Raw genomic sequence first — 18,158 nt, forward strand, 5'->3', positions numbered from 1 at the left:
TTTTGTGGGCTTTTTTGGGCTATGTGGCCATGTTCTAGAAGAGTTGCTTCCTGACGTCTCTTCTAGAACATGGCCACATAGCCCGAAAAACCCACAAAAAACTGGATGCCGGTCTTGAAAGCCTTCGACTACAAGGTCCTTTTGCCCTCTGTATTGTTCTCCCTCAGCCAAGGCTTAAGAAAGATAAGAAAAAATAAAAAGGCCTGTTGACTGTAAGCTAAATTGTGTCTCATAGGGGAAAGTTTCGCTAATATATAATGCTTTTTGTAGTATTCTAAGAATTCCTGATTCTTATACTCCATTGAAACTGTACAGTTAACACTAGCTTATTTTAGTGTCAAGAAAAGTACTGTATCTAACTTGATTATAGAGCTCATGAATTTATTTGATTTGTCTTCAGAATATCATGGGCTGACTATTGTGCTGTTTTGCACACACTCATGTTTCCTATGTAAAATGTGTAGAGTGGGTCTAACTGAAACAAATATTTGTTCCACGTTTACATAAATTAAAAATGTGTAAGTAGTAAATAATCATTACCACCAGAGAAAGAGCTTTTCATACAAAATTTATTTTCACGCTTTTACAGAAATATCCACAGGTCATTTTAAGCCATGATTTAACATTAGATGTTAGTAACAGTCAATGTATAAAATGAATATATAACAGTGATGTGACTTGAGATGACATTAAGCCGGCCCCAATTCAACACTGCCTACATTTGCTCTTTTTGACCAGACATTCATAATTGTGGGTGTTTTTGTTGTTGTTTTTTAAATGCAGCAGTGTTTCCAAGTTCTGTATTTTCAAGTGACTAAGTCAAAGCACAAAGATGGGATTTGAAATGATAAGATGCTACCCACCATACATGCTGCCATAATGACCTTGTGTAATCCCTATTTAAATGAATAGGGTTGGTTGACATAGAAGCAGCAGGTTTTGGTGGACAACAGTGTCAGGCATTAGAACAATAACTGACAAAATAATTTTCACATTTAATAAACACCTTTCAAACAAATTAAGATTTTGTATAAAGTGTACAATTGAACAATCATTTGGATAACAATAAAAAATGGAATGTAGAAAATTGAAATTAAGAACCAGAAACCAAACCTTAGAAATCACTTGTTCCAAATAACGTTTTGTGGGTATGTCTACAGAGCACAAGCATCCTGGTTTCTTAGGGTAAATATTTAAAGGTTTGCATAGTTTTCATCCCTTCTCAAATATCAACCACATATTAAAAGTTTTGTTTATATTTCATATACAGTAAATGTTACAGCACATTTATAATTCTTTCTTTAACAGTACCAACATTTTTAAAGATGTAGCTTTAAAATACTGCAGATACTGTGTTACAATCACAAGTATTAAACAGCACAAGTGTGTGGAACTATACTTACAATTAAAATTTAGGTGTTTAGGACATTTACTCAGTAGTCTTAAGTTGGATCAGTACAGATCCATAGTTAAATTTTGGAGCTTATTTCTTCTTTCAAGTGCTATAGCATCTGCAGTAGTTAAATCTTGTTCCAAAGCCAGTATTAGAAAATCTTTCCCTTGTGGTGTCAATGAATACTTGTCTTATTTTCTGTTAAGTTAGTCATATAAAATTTTTATAGATAAAACATCTGTAAGTATGCATTAGTGCAGTTACTTAGAAGACAACAACACTTCTCTACTACATAACCAGAAATATGTAAAGAACAGCTTTCCTAGAATGTTTTAGTCATTGAAATTCAAGGGTTTAATTATTGGCACATGTGGTAGAAAGTGTTCATTTTTAGGCTGCAATCCTATACACACCTACCTAGGAGTAAGTCTCAATGAATTCAGTGGGACTCATTTCAGGGAAGGCATCTACAGGATTCAACTGTTAATAAATCTGTATTTGTTTATTCACTATTGCTCACCAGTTTTAAAATCCATTTTAAAATCTTTGGCTTAACATTTAGTCCAAGACAAAGATTTATAGTAAAAATAAATATATAAGAATGACTTACATTATATACAAAAAAGTACAACGAGTATTCAAGCTTTAAAAAATAAACCTGTGTATATTTGGTGTGAGCAATGGTTTCACACAAACTGATTTTTAAAATATTACTGAAACATGACCTATTGCACATATACGATCACACTAATTACCATGGGCACACATGAGTTTTAGGAGAAGGAATTAGAGATTTAGTGATCTTTCATTCACCTGAAAAACACAAGTCAGCACCACTGTATACACTTGTAGTTTTATGGGTAGCAGAGCTGTAATGGCTTAACTCCCTCCCTTCCCCACTTTAGAATTGGAATATACCAAAGAAAAAAGTGATTTTCAAAACATGTAGGCTACCATGGAGTCTCTATTGTGAAAGATCAGCTAGTCTCTACAGCCATAGAACAAAAAGGATGGCTTACACATGAGTATGATGTCCAGACAAAGTTGAACCTCAGCACCCGTCATTTAGAAATGAAGCCATAAAAATTGCATCAGCTTTTGAGCATATGGGATGGGATACAGGCTGACTTTGTTCCCATGGAGATTAACAGGACTAGCTAGTCAAGGCTAAACTTAAGGCCCCATTTATTTAAATAGGAACTATGTGCAACTAACATAGCCTAGATCCATCACATATATTTTAACAGGAACACACACACCTATTTCCGGAGGAAAAACCAAATGCACCAAAGCCTTACAAATATAAAGGACACTCTTATATTCTGATCAGATATAAGGTTTGCTTTTTTTTTCTGGGGTGAGGAGGTATCTCACAAAAAGTTTCAAAATCCAAACTACCATTTGTTCCATGAAAATGGAAAGACCCCAAGACCTTTGCTGCAGATGAAGGGGAAAGACTGAGTTTGAGCCAGGACCTATTAGAGTTCAGTTTTCAGGGACAAGGCTTTAGCTGTATAATGTGGAACAATAAGCCTGGTTGTGTGCAGAATTCCTCTCGCTCTGAATAATCACAATCAGCTTCCATGTGTCTGAGAATCAGAGAGCTTGGAAAAGCTACTTTGTTGGACTGTAATTCCCAGAATCTCCCAGCCAGCATGGCTGCAGAATACTGGGAGCTACAGTACTAAAAAGTTGTTTTCCCAAGCTCTGTTTAGGGTCGGGGGGTGGGGGGGACTTCCAGTTTGTGGATAGGATGTTGGTCAGCAAGACAACCTGAAAGATTTGAAAGCCTACTTTTCATTTTAGACATTCAATAAAACCTCCTCACACAAATGTGAGGAAATGCAAATCAAGCTGCAAAGGCAATCTAAGTGGAAGAAGGAAAACGAGCTCACAAAACTCAATCACACAAGAGTCTCATACTATTTTTTAAAAACCCTAAAACAATGCATGGCAAGGCACTACTCCCAACCACAAAAAAGGAAGAGTTCATGTAAACTGGTTTACCCTTCCACCATTCAAATAACAAAGACTAACAAATTGAAGTACAGGAACATTCCAAGTTAGGAAAATGGATCTCATGATCTTTCATTCAGGTTGGAGTGGGGATCATGCTGTTCAGTAGAGGGCAAGGGAGCACTCCAGACAGTCTGAGGGAAAACCTAATAGAAGATTCAGACTTAGAAGGACAGACATAACACATAGTTCATTCTATGGGAGGGATCCCTAATGAGCCATATGAGGATTCAGGTTACTTCAGCTGTCTTTTGACTAACACTAAACAACACTGAGCACACACATCCAGTTTCACCCTGCTGGCCACAAATGGGCTGTTTTTCCCTCTCTGAAGTCCACTGGCTGCCATTGTGTATGCCTTGCAGAAGGGAGATGACAAAGGATCTAGAAAGGCAGCCAGTAAGCAGCCAGGATCATAGGTACAAAAGATGTGCTGGAAGAAAACAGATCCACTGAGAGGGCCCTGGACAGTTTTATTCTGTAGAAAGAAAGGGAGACTTTTCTTTGTAACTATTCCTGAAGACTCTGCTCTCCCTTTCCAGAAAAGCTGGTTTTATATATATATATATATATTTAAAAAGTGGACATTTTAAGTAAGACGCAGAGATTGGTTTAGACAGACTTAGCATTTTGATCTGTAAAACAAAACAAAAAAACTTTGATATAAATCTACAAAAAAGGGGCAGCCATTTTTTTATACTAGTCTTCTTCCATTCATCCACTGTGTGAATCAGACACCTTAAAAGCCATTTAAGTCTTCAGTACAGGGTGTGTGGAGATTTACCCCTAGGAATAACTTTCATTTTCACTCCACTTTGTGATCCATTGTTTTTTCACTTTAGTTTTTCCATCTTTGATCTGCCTCTCCTCTTTCCGAATTCTTACAGCATGGTAGCGGGGGATGCTGTCATCGTACCTGGAACGCTGAAAGAATCCGCACTACAGCAGGAGGAGAAAAGAAATACAGATTTCAGTACATGTCTAGTCTAGTAGAAGACAAATGGTCTTCCTTTGAAGAGAGAGGAAAATGCAAGATGTGAAACCTCAGATATAGCGACAGGCAACAGCAAACAGTGCAATCCAAGCAGAAAAATCTTCCATTAAACTCAGGATCTCACAGAGATACAGAGAGAAATGTATTTTGAGCTATGACATTGATGCTTTCTATCCAGTCAAGATCAAGGTGCAGTTTAAATTCTGGATTAAAAGCCCAGTATTAATGCCCTCCTCAATCATGAAAACAACACTGGTAGCTGCAAATTGGTCCACCATTGGCCCTATACTCGGTTTACATGTAAGGGCTAAAAGTGATTGGGATGTGAATGCTCACATAACACAAACACCACCACCACCACCACCACACAAACAAAACCCTGTATACACTGGATCTGCCAGCCCGTCTTAAAGCAGTGATCTCTATCACATGGAAAAGGTAAGTTGAAAACAGATTTTGTTTCTCCGTTTGGCAAGGACAGATATGGAAGGGGAGTAATAGGGCTTCTAGCCTACACAGGACTAATAATAAGCAGAACTCTATTCCAGGAAATGCCCAGCTATTTATGAACAAAAGGCATAAGACCTTTCCCTTCCCTAGTCCACTATACTGCATAGAACTTGTGACGGGTGGGAGAATAAGGACTGGTAATGAAGTCAGTGGGATGTAGTGGTCTGAGTGTTGGACTAGGACTCTAAAGATGAAGATTTGAATCCTCATTCAGCCATGGAGATCCACTGGGTGGTCTTGGACAAAGTCGCACTCTCTCACCTTTTAAGGTAAACCTCGGAATAAATCTTGCCAAGAAAACCCCATGATAAAATTACCTTAGGTCAAAAAACAACCTGAAGGTGCACAGCAACAAATTCACTCTGCCAGCCTGGGCAGAGCAACCAGGCCTCCCTTTCACTCCCCTAAATACATTCACAGGAACGTTTCTGCAGTTTGACTCGACGGACAAAGTTGGTCTTTCATGAAACAGTGGCACCTGATGGGGTGAGAATATTTCTTGCGCAGGGCTGAGAGGCAGTTAGGAGCAAACTTTGGAAGCATTACGTTTTGAACTGTTAACTCCCATAATCCACTGGCCATACTGGTTGGAGAAGATTGGGAGTTAGAGTCTGAAAAGGTTATATTTTCAAACTCTTCTTGGAAGAAGCCAAATTACCCTATACATTTAAAAAATTAACACAGAGAGAAAGACCAGCCTCTCACTCCACATTAGGCTAGAGGAAAGCTGAAGGGGAAAGAAGCTCTCTCACTCCTTTAGAGTGCCGCCACAGGACAGCACAAAATGGTTCTTCTGGGACTGAGGTACCTCATTCCCCTTGTATCAGACTAGGAAGCACTTGGAAGTGGCAAGGATCAGCCTGTTGTGTGAGGCAAGAGCTGGCCTTCCCCCTCATGGCTTATAGAGGCACAGCAGTGGCAACGGATAATGGCTGGCTAATAAGGCATCACCTAAATCAGTGTTATTCAAAAGTTGTAGCCATTGGAGGGAGACTGGGTTGGAGAAGAATGCCATCAGAGAACCATACAGCAAATGCCTGGAGCAAGATTCTCCAAGCATTATTCTTTTCCATTAAAAAGTATGCATTTGTTTGTCTGATCCTTAAAAGAAAAATGCATCTCCCTGCCCTGCACACATGGACAACATGCCAACATTTGGTGGTAGCACTAAGTCCATCAGTGGTGGGGGTAGGATACTATAAACCAGTGTTATAGAGGTTTGTATAGGACAATTTAGGTTTGCCATGAAGGTTCACAGTGAATACTGTCAAGAAATTCTGCTGGAGGGGCAGAAAGCTTACTGACAGCTTTATCAAATCTTTTAGCAGGTTTGTATTTATTGCTATGTTTTCTGGAGCTTGTAAATCTTAGAACTGATGCTGAGCATGGTGCTCCTACCTTCTTGGGTATTTCAATATCCTTTATAATTACTATACAAGTCCCTCCCTTCCAAAAACTGTGGGCTCTTCCTATCTATGTAGCAGGGGTGGGTAACTGGGGAAGGCTAGGGTGCTACATTAGACCCCTTTGAGAGCTCAGAGGGATGCACCTGCTCCTCATGGCCCCCAAATGCCTCAGAGGAATTGGGAGTATTTTCACCATATTTTAGGTGTTTTTCTTATTTAAAAAAATCAGTGGATGTTCACCTTATGTACCCTAGTGAACCTTTTGGAGCCAATTCTTTTGTAGGAAAAAAAAATCCAAAAAATATTTTTGACCAGGAAGGGGCAGGAGGCCTCTTTGGAGGCATTCTAGAGCAAAAATAAAAAAATAAAAACGTTAAAAGAATTTGGTTAAAAAATGTTTTTGAGTCACAAAAACAACCTTGGGGTTACCCATGTTATTTAGAGGTAATTTTAACAGTAACTCAGGAAACTGAGGACTTGTAGGGTTTGAGAGAATTTCTCATATATAAAGGCATGATTCTGTGTTTCTGGTATAACCCATGGTTCAGAATGCTGTGTTTCCTCTGCTTTCTAATGCTGCTTTTAATGCTCCAGGAATCCAGAACTTGCAGAGCAGATGTCATGTTTGTGTTGTCTCTGTATCTTTGGGCTCTAGTAAGATGTATCCTCCCCATCCTGCCTTGGACGAAGTTACATCAATAGAGACTATGTTCAGATCACTCCTATATTTGTCAGAGGAATGATTCATTCTCCCCTTAGCTGTTAACATTTCAGCCTCTTCAGCCATAATGTAGCTAATGGGTTGCTACCCCCCCCCCCCCCAATTTTGCAAGCAGAATGAATATTTTTACATATGTGAACTCAAGAGTTGCAGGAGCACAAGGTATCATGCAGTAGCCAGGCTTCAGAAGAGAAATATATGTTCAAGAATAGAAATAATAAGTAAAAAAATTTTTCCAGTAAACTTTCCACAAAAATTGAGAATCAAGAGCAGCCTTTTACTGGAAAAGGCAGCAACAGCAGTAAAATCTTTTGACATGCATTAATGGTTAATAAAGCTATTTAACATCCGAAGATAGGAGCTTCTGCAATGAAATCAATATGTATATATTGAATCTTGTTTTATAGAACATGGCCCATATTGTATTGAATCCTCAGACTGATTATCAATTACATACGTAGGCCACATTACAGATTGATTTACTCTGTACATGTCTTCTCTGAGAGTAAATGCCATTGAACTCAATAGAGCTTATTTGTGGGGTTACAGCTTTAACTCTGTGTTGGAGTGTGGCCAGAGAAACTGCTAATTTAACTAACAAAGGCACGTTACAGACAGGCCCTCACGCGTAACGAGTGCATCAAAATGGCGACACCGCCATTTTGATGTTGTGGACGTGTAGTGTCCGGACGCCGCAAGTGCGCACCTTGCGCTTTGCGGCGCCCCTTCCAGCGAGCAGGAAGCAGCGCCATTTTGGCGCTTCTTTCTTACTGCGCCCGGGAACCGTGCGGTTTGGCTGCTGCGGTTCCCGGACGCAGCAGTGTGAGACCGCCCGTTTTGGGCGGTCTGTAACGCGCCATATATTGCTTTGTTGATCTAGTTGGCAAGGCCTATCAACAAGTGTTGGAAGAACCCATAGACAGTTTTATATTTACATTTGAATTTACATTAACTTTTGTCACCTTGAATAGTGTCACTGACCACTAGTATGAAAACAAGGTACATGTTTTTAAGGCTACAATCCCAACCGTATGTGCCGTCAAATTATTTTCTATTAAAATCAATGTAAGCAAAAGCTTTTTTAACAAAGAACACTGAAAGATGTTCTTGCTTCAAAACTACAATGTGAAAGTAAAAGCTAACTTAGCCAGAATGTTTATTCCCTAATTAGGTACTTCCCTTCTGCTTTCTCCACATTATCAACTATCATTCAAACAAGTGGTGCAAGAGAGACTCAAAGACTATTTTAACTTCACATATGAAAATGCTTTCTCCCCCAAGGTTAGAGGGATGGCATTACCAGATTTTTTACTGTTTGTTAAGGCATGATAGTATAGCTCAGAATTTCAGCTTCATGGAAACATTTACCGCCTCAGTTTATCTCTAAATAGCTACTGCAGAGTGACTGCATGTTGGGGAGGATCCTGGGCCAATTTCGTGTGGGGCACAGCTCAAGTCTCATATAGTCATGAAGAAAGGGGGAGTGTATCATCACTGCTGTTACATCACATTGCCTCCAACTGTCCTAATTTGGCAGGGACAGGCCTGAATATTGTAATTCTCTGTAGTCCCACTTTTTCAGCTGCTTTTGAAATTACTCACTTTCTCTCTCCACTCTCTTCTTTTGTCCTCAACTTACTTCAGTTGCTGCAAATTGAATTAAAAGTGCCCAAAAGTATTCACTGAATTAACACAGCGGGGAGGGGAGTGGTGAGGATGGACATAACTCTTTCCAATAGATACAGGCAAAAGCAAACTACTTCTTCTTCCCCTAGCTTGTGTGTTCTTCCTCATCAATTACTTTTGCCATTTTGACTACATTGTGACATTGCTTAGCAACATATGTCCCAGTTTTATCTGTGACATATTGAAGGGTATGAAATCATTGTGGGTCAGAACCCTCTGCCCTATTAGAAATCGCCTGGACGTCTACCAGCAGATCCGAGGCTAATTTCCGTTTACTGCAGTCTAAGACGTATCCTTTCCTGCAAGTCATAAATTGAGATTGATAGCAGCTGGCAAACTATGTTATAGGAAATCTCATCTGATATTACTGATCTTTTTCATGAGAAAATGACCCAAAGAGTCCTTGGAACACAATATGAAAGCCACCAGCTTGGCTACATTTAGTATTCTTTCCTTTTTCATAACAATTTTTGGAAAAAAGCCCCAGGGGTATATTCTGTTTTCTGTGTTCAGCATCTAGGTGCCAACTTTAAATAAAAAGCTTTCAGAACATCAAGGAAGAAAGCACAAGTAGGCAACTGTTAAAAAAGAAAACAATTGACAAAAGAACTGGCGTCCTCGTGCATCGAGAAAGGGATTATAAACAATGCAAGCAAGCAAAAATTGATATTTCAAAATGAGGCAATTAGTGGAACAGATGCAGCAAGCTTCCAGTCATTAGCCACCGCAACCAAAAGCATATCCCGCAGCTAATAAATCCAAACAAAAAAATTGATCAATTACCAATTACAGAAGTAGATCAATACTATGCATCAGAAGTAAGCCTCTCTTTATCAGATGGCTGAGTATGGATCTCAGCCTTGTGATATTTGGCATCATAATGATCTTTCTTATCTCTCTTGAAGAAACCACACTATAAGGAAGCAAGGCACTTTAGTCAATATTATGGGCTAATGGGGAAAAATAAAATAAAAGGATGAACCAGATTGCTTTGCATGTACATTTAAAACATTTTCCCGATTATCTCACAACTCTAAAATAATATTCCAGGTTAATACATTTCCAGCAGGACTTTTCCATAGCTATCTTCTTGACTGCTTTAATCTTTCATTTTTATAGAATATGCATTAGTTATCAGTAAACATAATATCATTATTTTTTAAAGCCTGACATGTATGTTCAGCACACAGGAATAGCACACTTGAAAGAATGTACCACTTGCTGTATGTACTAATGGCAATACCCAAACTCAATGTTCTACACAATCTAGTGCTGACATTATAAAGGAATGAAGAAGTAATGCATGCATAAATATAGGCTAGCATCCTGTTAGTAACGTATGCAGGGGCAAGTCCAATTTATGCCTATGTCAGTGATTTTTCTGGTTGGTAAAGAGGTTAGAACTCACTGCCAACCTTGTGGTATAATGATAATATTCCCTCACTCCAAACCCCCTTTTGCCTGCTTGCAGCCTCTCCCCAACATGGCTATTTTTACTGACAGGTTGACAGTGGCAGAGAAGCATCTAGTAATGTTCCTATAGCTGGACACACATCAATGATGTCATTCTCTGGGACCACCAAGGACCATGGGAGATCCTGGTCACTGTGCATCCAGCATGGGAATATAGCTGAGTTGGATGCTTCTATGCTGCCCAAATTCTGCTCTCCACCAGCCAGTAAATGGCCATGTTTGGGGAGGATTGCAGCAGGTAAAAGATGGGGTTGATGGTGGGAAAGCAGATATGACATTGCTCTCCTTGGCAGAACTTTATGCTGCATCACCCTGATCAAGGAGCCCAGCTGCCATTCTGACTGTGCATTTACAGCTACCTCCTTTAAGATGTAAAAGCTTTAAAGAAATTATCAGTTGATAAAAGATTTCCAACAGACTTTATATATCTTTTATTTCAGGCAAGTCAAAGTCCAGGCTTCAAGTAATCTGAATAGCACTGACAGGGAAGGAAACACTGAAACATGTACACAGATCTCCCATTCCCTATAATGTCTTGGCATCTATATGTACATGAGGATATGAGAAGGAAAGAAATATCAAGTCTTATGAGAATTCCTCTACACCCATACATGCATCTTGACACTGGGAAAAAAGGTAATGTGTGTATGGGAGAGAGTCAGTGACTGAATAAGTGATATAGAAAGAATTAATGGCCAGTTTCAAAATCTTGGCCTTTACAGAAAGGTTAATCCCACCTAGACTGTATCATCTAAATTTATATGCATATAATGTATGGGCTTGTCTCTAGCAGTGTCTGCCCAGGAATGAATGGGTGCTGCTAACAGAATGAACTCCCTTCTCCTCTGCAGCCTGCAGTATATAATTTTAGATGATACAGTCTAGGTGGGATTAACCTTTAGCATACAGACACTATTTACATGTCTGTGCACTCCTCATATCTACTATGCATGGTTTTTACTATTTTGCTGCCATTCATAGATTTTTGAAATGCTACTGTTAATGTGTTTCTCTTCTGCCCCTTTAAACCAGGTGTGGGAATCATGTGATCTTCCACATCTTTTTGGATTGCATCTCCCAGCATTGTTATCACTGGTATGCTGTCTAGGTGTGCTGGGACATGTAGTCTTACAGCACCTCGAGGGTCATGCAATTCCCACTCCTGCTCTCACTGATAATGATGATGAGTCAAATGAAAAAAGAAATGGGGGGAGGGGTCACACTTTGCCATCTCTGCCCTACATTAAGCTGATGGTGGTCTTTTTCCATCTGTAAAAATACTTAAAAGGTAACTTGTTAAAACATTTCAAACAATATGTAAATGGATATTTAACAAATATCAAAATAATATATCAGTAAAATAACTCACCTTCCATAGTAAGAATACCAGTAGAGCAAGCATCAACAATCCTGCAAGAATGGCTATTAAGATGATCCACCAAGGAACCCCTTTATATAATGCTACAGTCTTTGCAGGAAAGACAGTGACCCGTACCTACCAGAGAATAGGAAAGTATATAGATGTTATTGAGGAGGGCAGAATTTCATTAATTCAAATAATGTGTTACAATTTCCAGTTTACTGCCACTTTCCCCTTTCCTCCTGTGCTCCAGATGTATTAGACTACAAGTCTCCATATCCCAAGTCAGGAAATTTACTGCTGGAAGCTTACTTGAAAAAAATATCTTGTTTTTTCTATTCTTACACAAGCATTTCTCATCTAAAACCTGGCTACTCCAGGATAGCTTCTGCTGGTGGTAAAAGCAGTCCAACAGATGGCCCTTTTGCACTGCCTTTTGATGGCTTGGGAGTGCGGCGTTTACACGCCACATGCTCCCAAGCTGCTCAGAAGCCACCTGGCCATTTACATGGGGGAGGCTTCATGACACTCAGGCGGCTTGACATTTACATGCCACTGGAGCATCATGAAGCAGGCTTCTAGCTGCAGTTTGGCAGCAAAAGTGGCTTTTTGCCACTCAAAAAAGAAGTGGGTCTTTGCTGCTCCTTTTTCAGGTGGCTTCAAGGCAGACTGGGGTCACAGTGTGAGGTTGCTGCGGCCCCGATCTGCTTTCGGAAGGCACCCCTTCTGGCTGACTTTTTTGGCTCTTAGAGGGCCAAATGCCAGACTAAAGAAGGCTGACTTTGAACTATTAGACTATAGCAGACAATGCTAAATCTGCTCAGTTAATTTCTTATTAGCATGTAAAAACAGAAGTGTTTATTTTTAGTTCCCATCCACACTTTTGGAATGTGCAAATGCTTATTAAAGTTCCTGTATGATGTTGCCGCAGAGAGGAACATGAATGTGTACCTTAGAAGTGTAGAAAAGACAGATGGGGGGGGGGGGAGAGCTCAAGTTTTATTATGAATCTGAGAAATGTCATTATTTCTAAAGCAAGCCAAGTCACTGATAACAAGAAAATGCACTCATACTGTTGAGTCTCAACAGAATATTGTGACATGATGCATGAATCAAGAACTTCACTAACAGTATCACAGAACGCAATATATGTCCATTTGGTATGACCTGGTCATATTCATACTGAAGTGAAATATACAAGCATAAATGAGCTATTTCAATGCCCTACCGGTATGATCAATACTATACATCAGAAGTAAGTCTCTCTTTATCAGATGACTAAGCATGGATCTCAGTCTTGTGGTATTTGGCTTCATAATGATCTTTCTTATCTCTCTTGAAAAAAGCACACTATATGGAATGGAATTTTAGTCACTATTATGGGCTAATGGGAAAAACAAAAAATAAAAAGATGAACTAGATTGCTTTGTATGTACATGTAAAATGTTTTTCCAGTTATCTCATCTACAGTAACATTCCCAGTTAAAATGATTTCCAGCAGGATTTTTCCATAGCTGACTATCTTCTTGACCGCTTTAATCCTTGACTTACACAGATTATGCATTAGTTATCAACAGACATAAAATCATTATTTTTAAAACCTTAACACTATGATAGAGTGTTTAGATTGTGGGGGACAAGACTGGTGTAACCTAATCTGAGGCGAACCATTGTTCTGGTCCTAGTAAAATACACCATGTAATCTTGGGACCAGTCACTACCTCTCAGACTAGCCTACCACAAAGGTTTATTGTGAAGATAAAAATGAGGAGGAGGACCTCACACACTGCCTTGAGCTCTCTGGAGGGAAAATGGTATATAAGGTTCTCAGGACCAACAAATAATATGCCAATACTGCCAGCGTGGCATAATGGTTTGAACACTGGTCTGTGACTATGCAGAATAGCAATAGCAATACCATGTACATTTCTATACCACTTATCAGTGAACTAACACTCCTTAAGCAGTTTACAGTCTGTAAGCTAATTGCCCCCAACAAGCTGGGTACTCATTTTACCAACCTATGAAAGGGTGGAAGGCTGAGTCAACTTTGGAGCTCTGGGATCGAATTCAAAACTTTGTGGCTGCAATACTGGCATTTAAGTACTGTGCCACCAGGGCTCCTATGTAGAATGGGATTCGAATCCCCACTGGGCCATGAAAACCCACTGGTTGACCTTGGCCAAGACATAGTCCCTCAGCCTCTGAGGATGGCAATCACAAACCCCTTACGAAGAAATCTGCCAAGAAAACCCTGTAATAGGGTTGTCTTAGTATCACCATAAGTCAGAAACGACTTGGACAAAACAACACATAGTGTCTTTGCCCTCTGTAATGTGTTTTACCAATTTTCAACAGCAAAACATAAAGGTTTGTCTCCTGGAAATGTAAGCATGGATGCCCTTTGCAAACCATCTCAGAAAATGATGAAGTCCTAGAGTGCTAGGAGGTGACAGCTAATGAATTAATATTTTGAGGCTGGAGTGATCAGTCATTTAGAAGTACTGGTTTGGACAGACTCAGCACATCTCCTATATAGGTACACTTTCTAATGTATAAAACATATGGTCATCATAATAAAAGTAATGTTACAGACTCACATTAGTAGCTTCATTTGCCAGTTTAATATTATCTGCAGCAGCAATACTGATTGAAGCTTTAAGAGGAATGTCTAAATAGTTCATTTTGGAGTACTCCTGGTGAACAGGGTAGAAAAAAAGAAGAAACGCTTTCATTAGAAAAAAAAAGAGAGGACCTAAATCTATGCAGAATAAATGAGCAGAACATACCTCAAGAAAGGTGCTATTCCACAGTCTTGAACGCAGCATTATGGATGCTTTGCTGTCCAAGCCTTGCAAGGGGCATCTTATGTTGACACATTTTGCCTCCCCGTTACATTCCTGCATTAAAATACACCAAACATTTATAAAACTGTATACTAGAAAGTAGATAGTCAATGTTTCTGCCAAGAAGGCCTTTCTATTAAGATAAGATAGAAAGACTAGCAAAACCATGTTCTACACAACTATCCTACAGCAGAAGCGAGAATCTGAAGCAAAACTGACACCAGTAGAGAAAAATTGGGGAGCATTTCTTCACCTCATTCAGTTCCCTTGTTAGACTTCTTTTTCCTCCTCCTCCTCCTGGGAAATTAAACTTTGGAGTTTATCACACAGAGGGCAAATTGGTAAAATCCCGTGTAGAAATGGTATTTAAAATCCGGGTGTTGTTTGTTAGATGCATTGATGTGAAAGAGAAATAATGCTAAAATAATCTGAACGGAAAGCTACTCTGTACTTTTATAATTTAAGGAAAGTAAAAAGTAGCTGGTTTTGGTGACTCTGTGTTTTGGTTATTCTCACGTTATTTCTTTGTCACATAAACGTCATCTGAAAAACATCCTGCAAATGCAGTTTTTTTCAACTTTCTGTTTGGGTTAACCCCGAATGTCATCTGAAAAACAACCCACGAATGCAGGTTGTTTTCAGTTTAAATTTAGTTTCTGCACAGGATTCGTCCATTGTGATAAACTCCTATGCCAGATCCAGGGCCAATGCAGTTTTGCAGCCATTTGGGGGGCATGCCCAGGGAAATGGGGAAGCTGAATTCCATTGACTGAAAGCTTCTCCTAAATCCACTCCTGGCATGCCTCCATTTTTCCGCACACAAGGGTGACAGAACTTAGGTTAGAGAGGCAAGGGCTGCTGAGATTTCTCCATGCTCAAAGAGAGATCCACTCTATTTGTTGCAGCATGGTATTTTAGATACGGCAACCTTAAATGTATTTATTCTATTGCATAATTCTGGACAGGACCACCAATATTTCAGTACAATCAGGGTACAGTAAGAAACAATGTAAGGCTCAGCATTTATTTCAGCAAAATTGCTTTTTGCTTTATTTTCTTCTTCCCCTTTTTAAAGTTAGTTATATTTTTCTGTGGTAACAAAAAGAGAGAGTCTTGTGGAAATGTAAGGACTAACAGTTTTATCAGGGCACAAACTGTCACTTTGTACCCTCATTCTGACCACTTTATGCTACCATAAAATTGTTACGCTTCAGAGTGCTAGAAATAACGTTGTTGTCTAATATCATTTTAGAAGCAGAAAGATGGTAATTTTAAACATTATGCTTAATATATTTGCTACATTTGGTATGGTTTGGAATTTCTAGAAAACAGAACAGAGACAAAACTTACTTTGTTGTTATTTTTTTGTTTTTTGATATACACCCCCCAAGCAAGGGGGAAGGTCAAAAAGCACTTTGTAGCTGGGTAAAAATATGTGCTTACCAAAGTCTTATATTTTCTTTCTGAAAGCAAAGAAAGCCTTTTGCCACCTTCTGTCTGCTTCTCTGCAACTTCACGTTTTGTCCTTAAATTTCGAGAAGTCTAGAATGAACCAGACATAGAAAGCAGTGAATAAAAATGTGATAGAGAATACAATTGGATCTTTGGAACAGGATGGATGTATATTCATTTGTTTAGCTAGAAAAGGCATTGAATTCTGCAACAACCCACAAGAAGTTCTGATCTTTTGCTCTGGACCCATGGCAATTTTGTCACTTCAAATCTATAGCAATCACCTAATTCCTGTATGAAGGGCTGGCTCCACCATAAGGTAGCAGATGCTGGGGGCAGCAATGGCAGAGCACCTCACCCATTTCTCCTGAGCCCCCTTACTATCTTCACATCTTGGACACCTTGTTGTCGCCCCCTGTGCTAGCATTGCTGCCTTCAAGTATGATGGGGAGATGCCAGCTGAAGATTCAATTTACAGTCCAGTCCATATGGGCAGAAAATGAAATATTAAGATAATGGGGTGGGGGGGTCGTTTTTGGTCCATTGCCTCAGGCAGCAAAACATCTTGGTCTAGTCCTGTTTATATGGAATTGTTCTCAGGGTCACTTGTTCTCAGGGTGACTTGTGTTTATGACTGGACAGAGACAGTAATATAACAAGCTTATTTCCAGTTTTCACAGTACTACAATACACTTCTACAATTGTGGAACCTCTGACTGGTACTTCTAGAGGCCTGATTGTTGCCAACATTACTGTTCAGGCATCAAGTGAAAACAAAATCTTTGGGGGATTGTTTTTACTAAAACCACCACATGTACACGATTTTAATTTGCTTTTGAAATATTATAACAGTTTTAAATTTTTCATTTAACCTGTTAAATTTTTAATATGTTTTTAACCTTTTAAACTCATTTTTATTATTTATACTATTTAAATTTGTTAGACTAGGTTTATTGTATGCCACCTGAAATCTCTGGATATAGGGCAAGTTATAAAAATTTTAATTAAATAATAATATACATTTTCAAAAACGTAGGCCTGGTACATAGCACCAACAACCAGCGATTCCTAACCCTATAACATCATGGTGTCGCCGTAATGGCAGCCTCCCATTCATACAGAGGCTGCCATCATGACATAAGCGATGAGTAGCATATAGACGTCTCTGCGTGTCGCTTATGTCATGAGTGCCCAATGGCGCACTCATGACGTCTGCACGGCATCCAAAGAACCCAAATTTTCTTGGGGGGGGGGTTGGGGCAGAGGGATGCTGTGCAGTTTGGCTGCTGCGGCCGTCCCTCTGGAGGAAAACCAGCCCGCCATTTCAGGGCAGTTTGTTTCACACCTTAGATACTTCATTCCACAGCTAAGATGCCAACTAAATGCTCCAAATTTCATATTTCCTTTAAAAAGAAATGCTGCTGATCTTATGGTTGGCAATTTTGTTCAGCAATAAGCAAACAGAGTGCAGTCATTTACCTCAATTCCCAAAGGATTTATTTCATGTGGAGGTTCACAATGGAGTTCCCCTAATTCTTTGGAGTGTATTGACACCAAGTACAGCAGCCACTTCCCTCCCTTCAGTTCTTTTGGCCACAATATGTCCAAGAAGGCTGTGCCAAATGTTTTCAGTGGCCTCCCCAAGTTGGTTATCTGTCAGGAAGAATTTTGTTGAATTGATATGTGTTTCCTCACACAGTAAACCTTTATCCACATACTTTGTGAGGCATTCATTTTAAAAAAATAAAAATAAAAGATCATAATATACAAGCATCCATCCCAATGTTAATATAAATACCGTATGAAGAAATCTTGCCAAAAAAAATAAAAATAAACCATGACAGATTTGCCTTAGAGTCGCCGTAAGTCAGAAATGACTTGAAGGAATACAACAACAACAAATTTTAAATTGCCATAAAAGAAATCTGGATTAAAATAACAATGTAGCAATACAACATAGCATCTTTCATTGTAATATGAATATAGAGTGAAATGGATTTCAGTTTTGAAATATAAGATGTTTGGTATTGTTTCTTTTGAAAAATTAATAAAGCTCACATCATCTGGAGAATTTGAGATGTAGAAGGAAAGGATGTTTCATACAAGCATATTTTGATAGGAATGCAGATTACTGAAATACTATCAGAAAAAATAGCCATTCCTCAAAGTTTAATTAACTGGTTAAATAATTCAGATTGGGAAAGGTGCATTCCATGGGTCACATGCATCCTCCCAGGGCCATTTTTGTGGGCTTGAGGGCCTTCCAGAAGCCCCTTAAAAACAGTCTGTCCCCCAAAGCAC

The 18,158-nt window shown here is 39.1% G+C and overlaps 1 protein-coding gene across 5 annotated transcripts in view; it reads right to left on the reverse strand.

Moving 5' to 3' along the window:
- Positions 1–558: 558 nt before the first annotated feature.
- The window catches only part of ITGA6 (integrin subunit alpha 6), an 81,418-nt gene continuing 63,818 nt past the window's right edge, over positions 559–18,158 (reverse strand). For 3 of the 5 annotated variants that reach the window (XM_089519752.1, XM_089519751.1, XM_089519750.1), the window contains 7 exons: positions 17,337–17,510; positions 15,849–15,947; positions 14,349–14,459; positions 14,160–14,255; positions 11,569–11,694; positions 9,510–9,639; positions 4,269–4,348 (listed from right to left, as the gene is read on the reverse strand). In XM_089519752.1, the coding sequence (XP_089375878.1) occupies positions 9,532–9,639; positions 11,569–11,694; positions 14,160–14,255; positions 14,349–14,459; positions 15,849–15,947; positions 17,337–17,510 (714 nt within the window). In that variant the 3' untranslated portion in view covers positions 4,269–4,348; positions 9,510–9,531. Of the gene's footprint in view, positions 4,349–9,509; positions 9,640–11,568; positions 11,695–14,159; positions 14,256–14,348; positions 14,460–15,848; positions 15,948–17,336; positions 17,511–18,158 lie in introns of all 5 variants that reach the window. The other 2 variants (XM_089519744.1, XM_089519749.1) reach the window with 1 other exon arrangement.

This window comes from Sceloporus occidentalis, unplaced genomic scaffold (genome assembly GCF_023333645.1).
Source record: "Sceloporus occidentalis isolate IW3139 unplaced genomic scaffold, rSceOcc1.0.p SCAF_4, whole genome shotgun sequence".
Taxonomy (NCBI): Eukaryota; Metazoa; Chordata; class Lepidosauria; order Squamata; family Phrynosomatidae; genus Sceloporus; species Sceloporus occidentalis.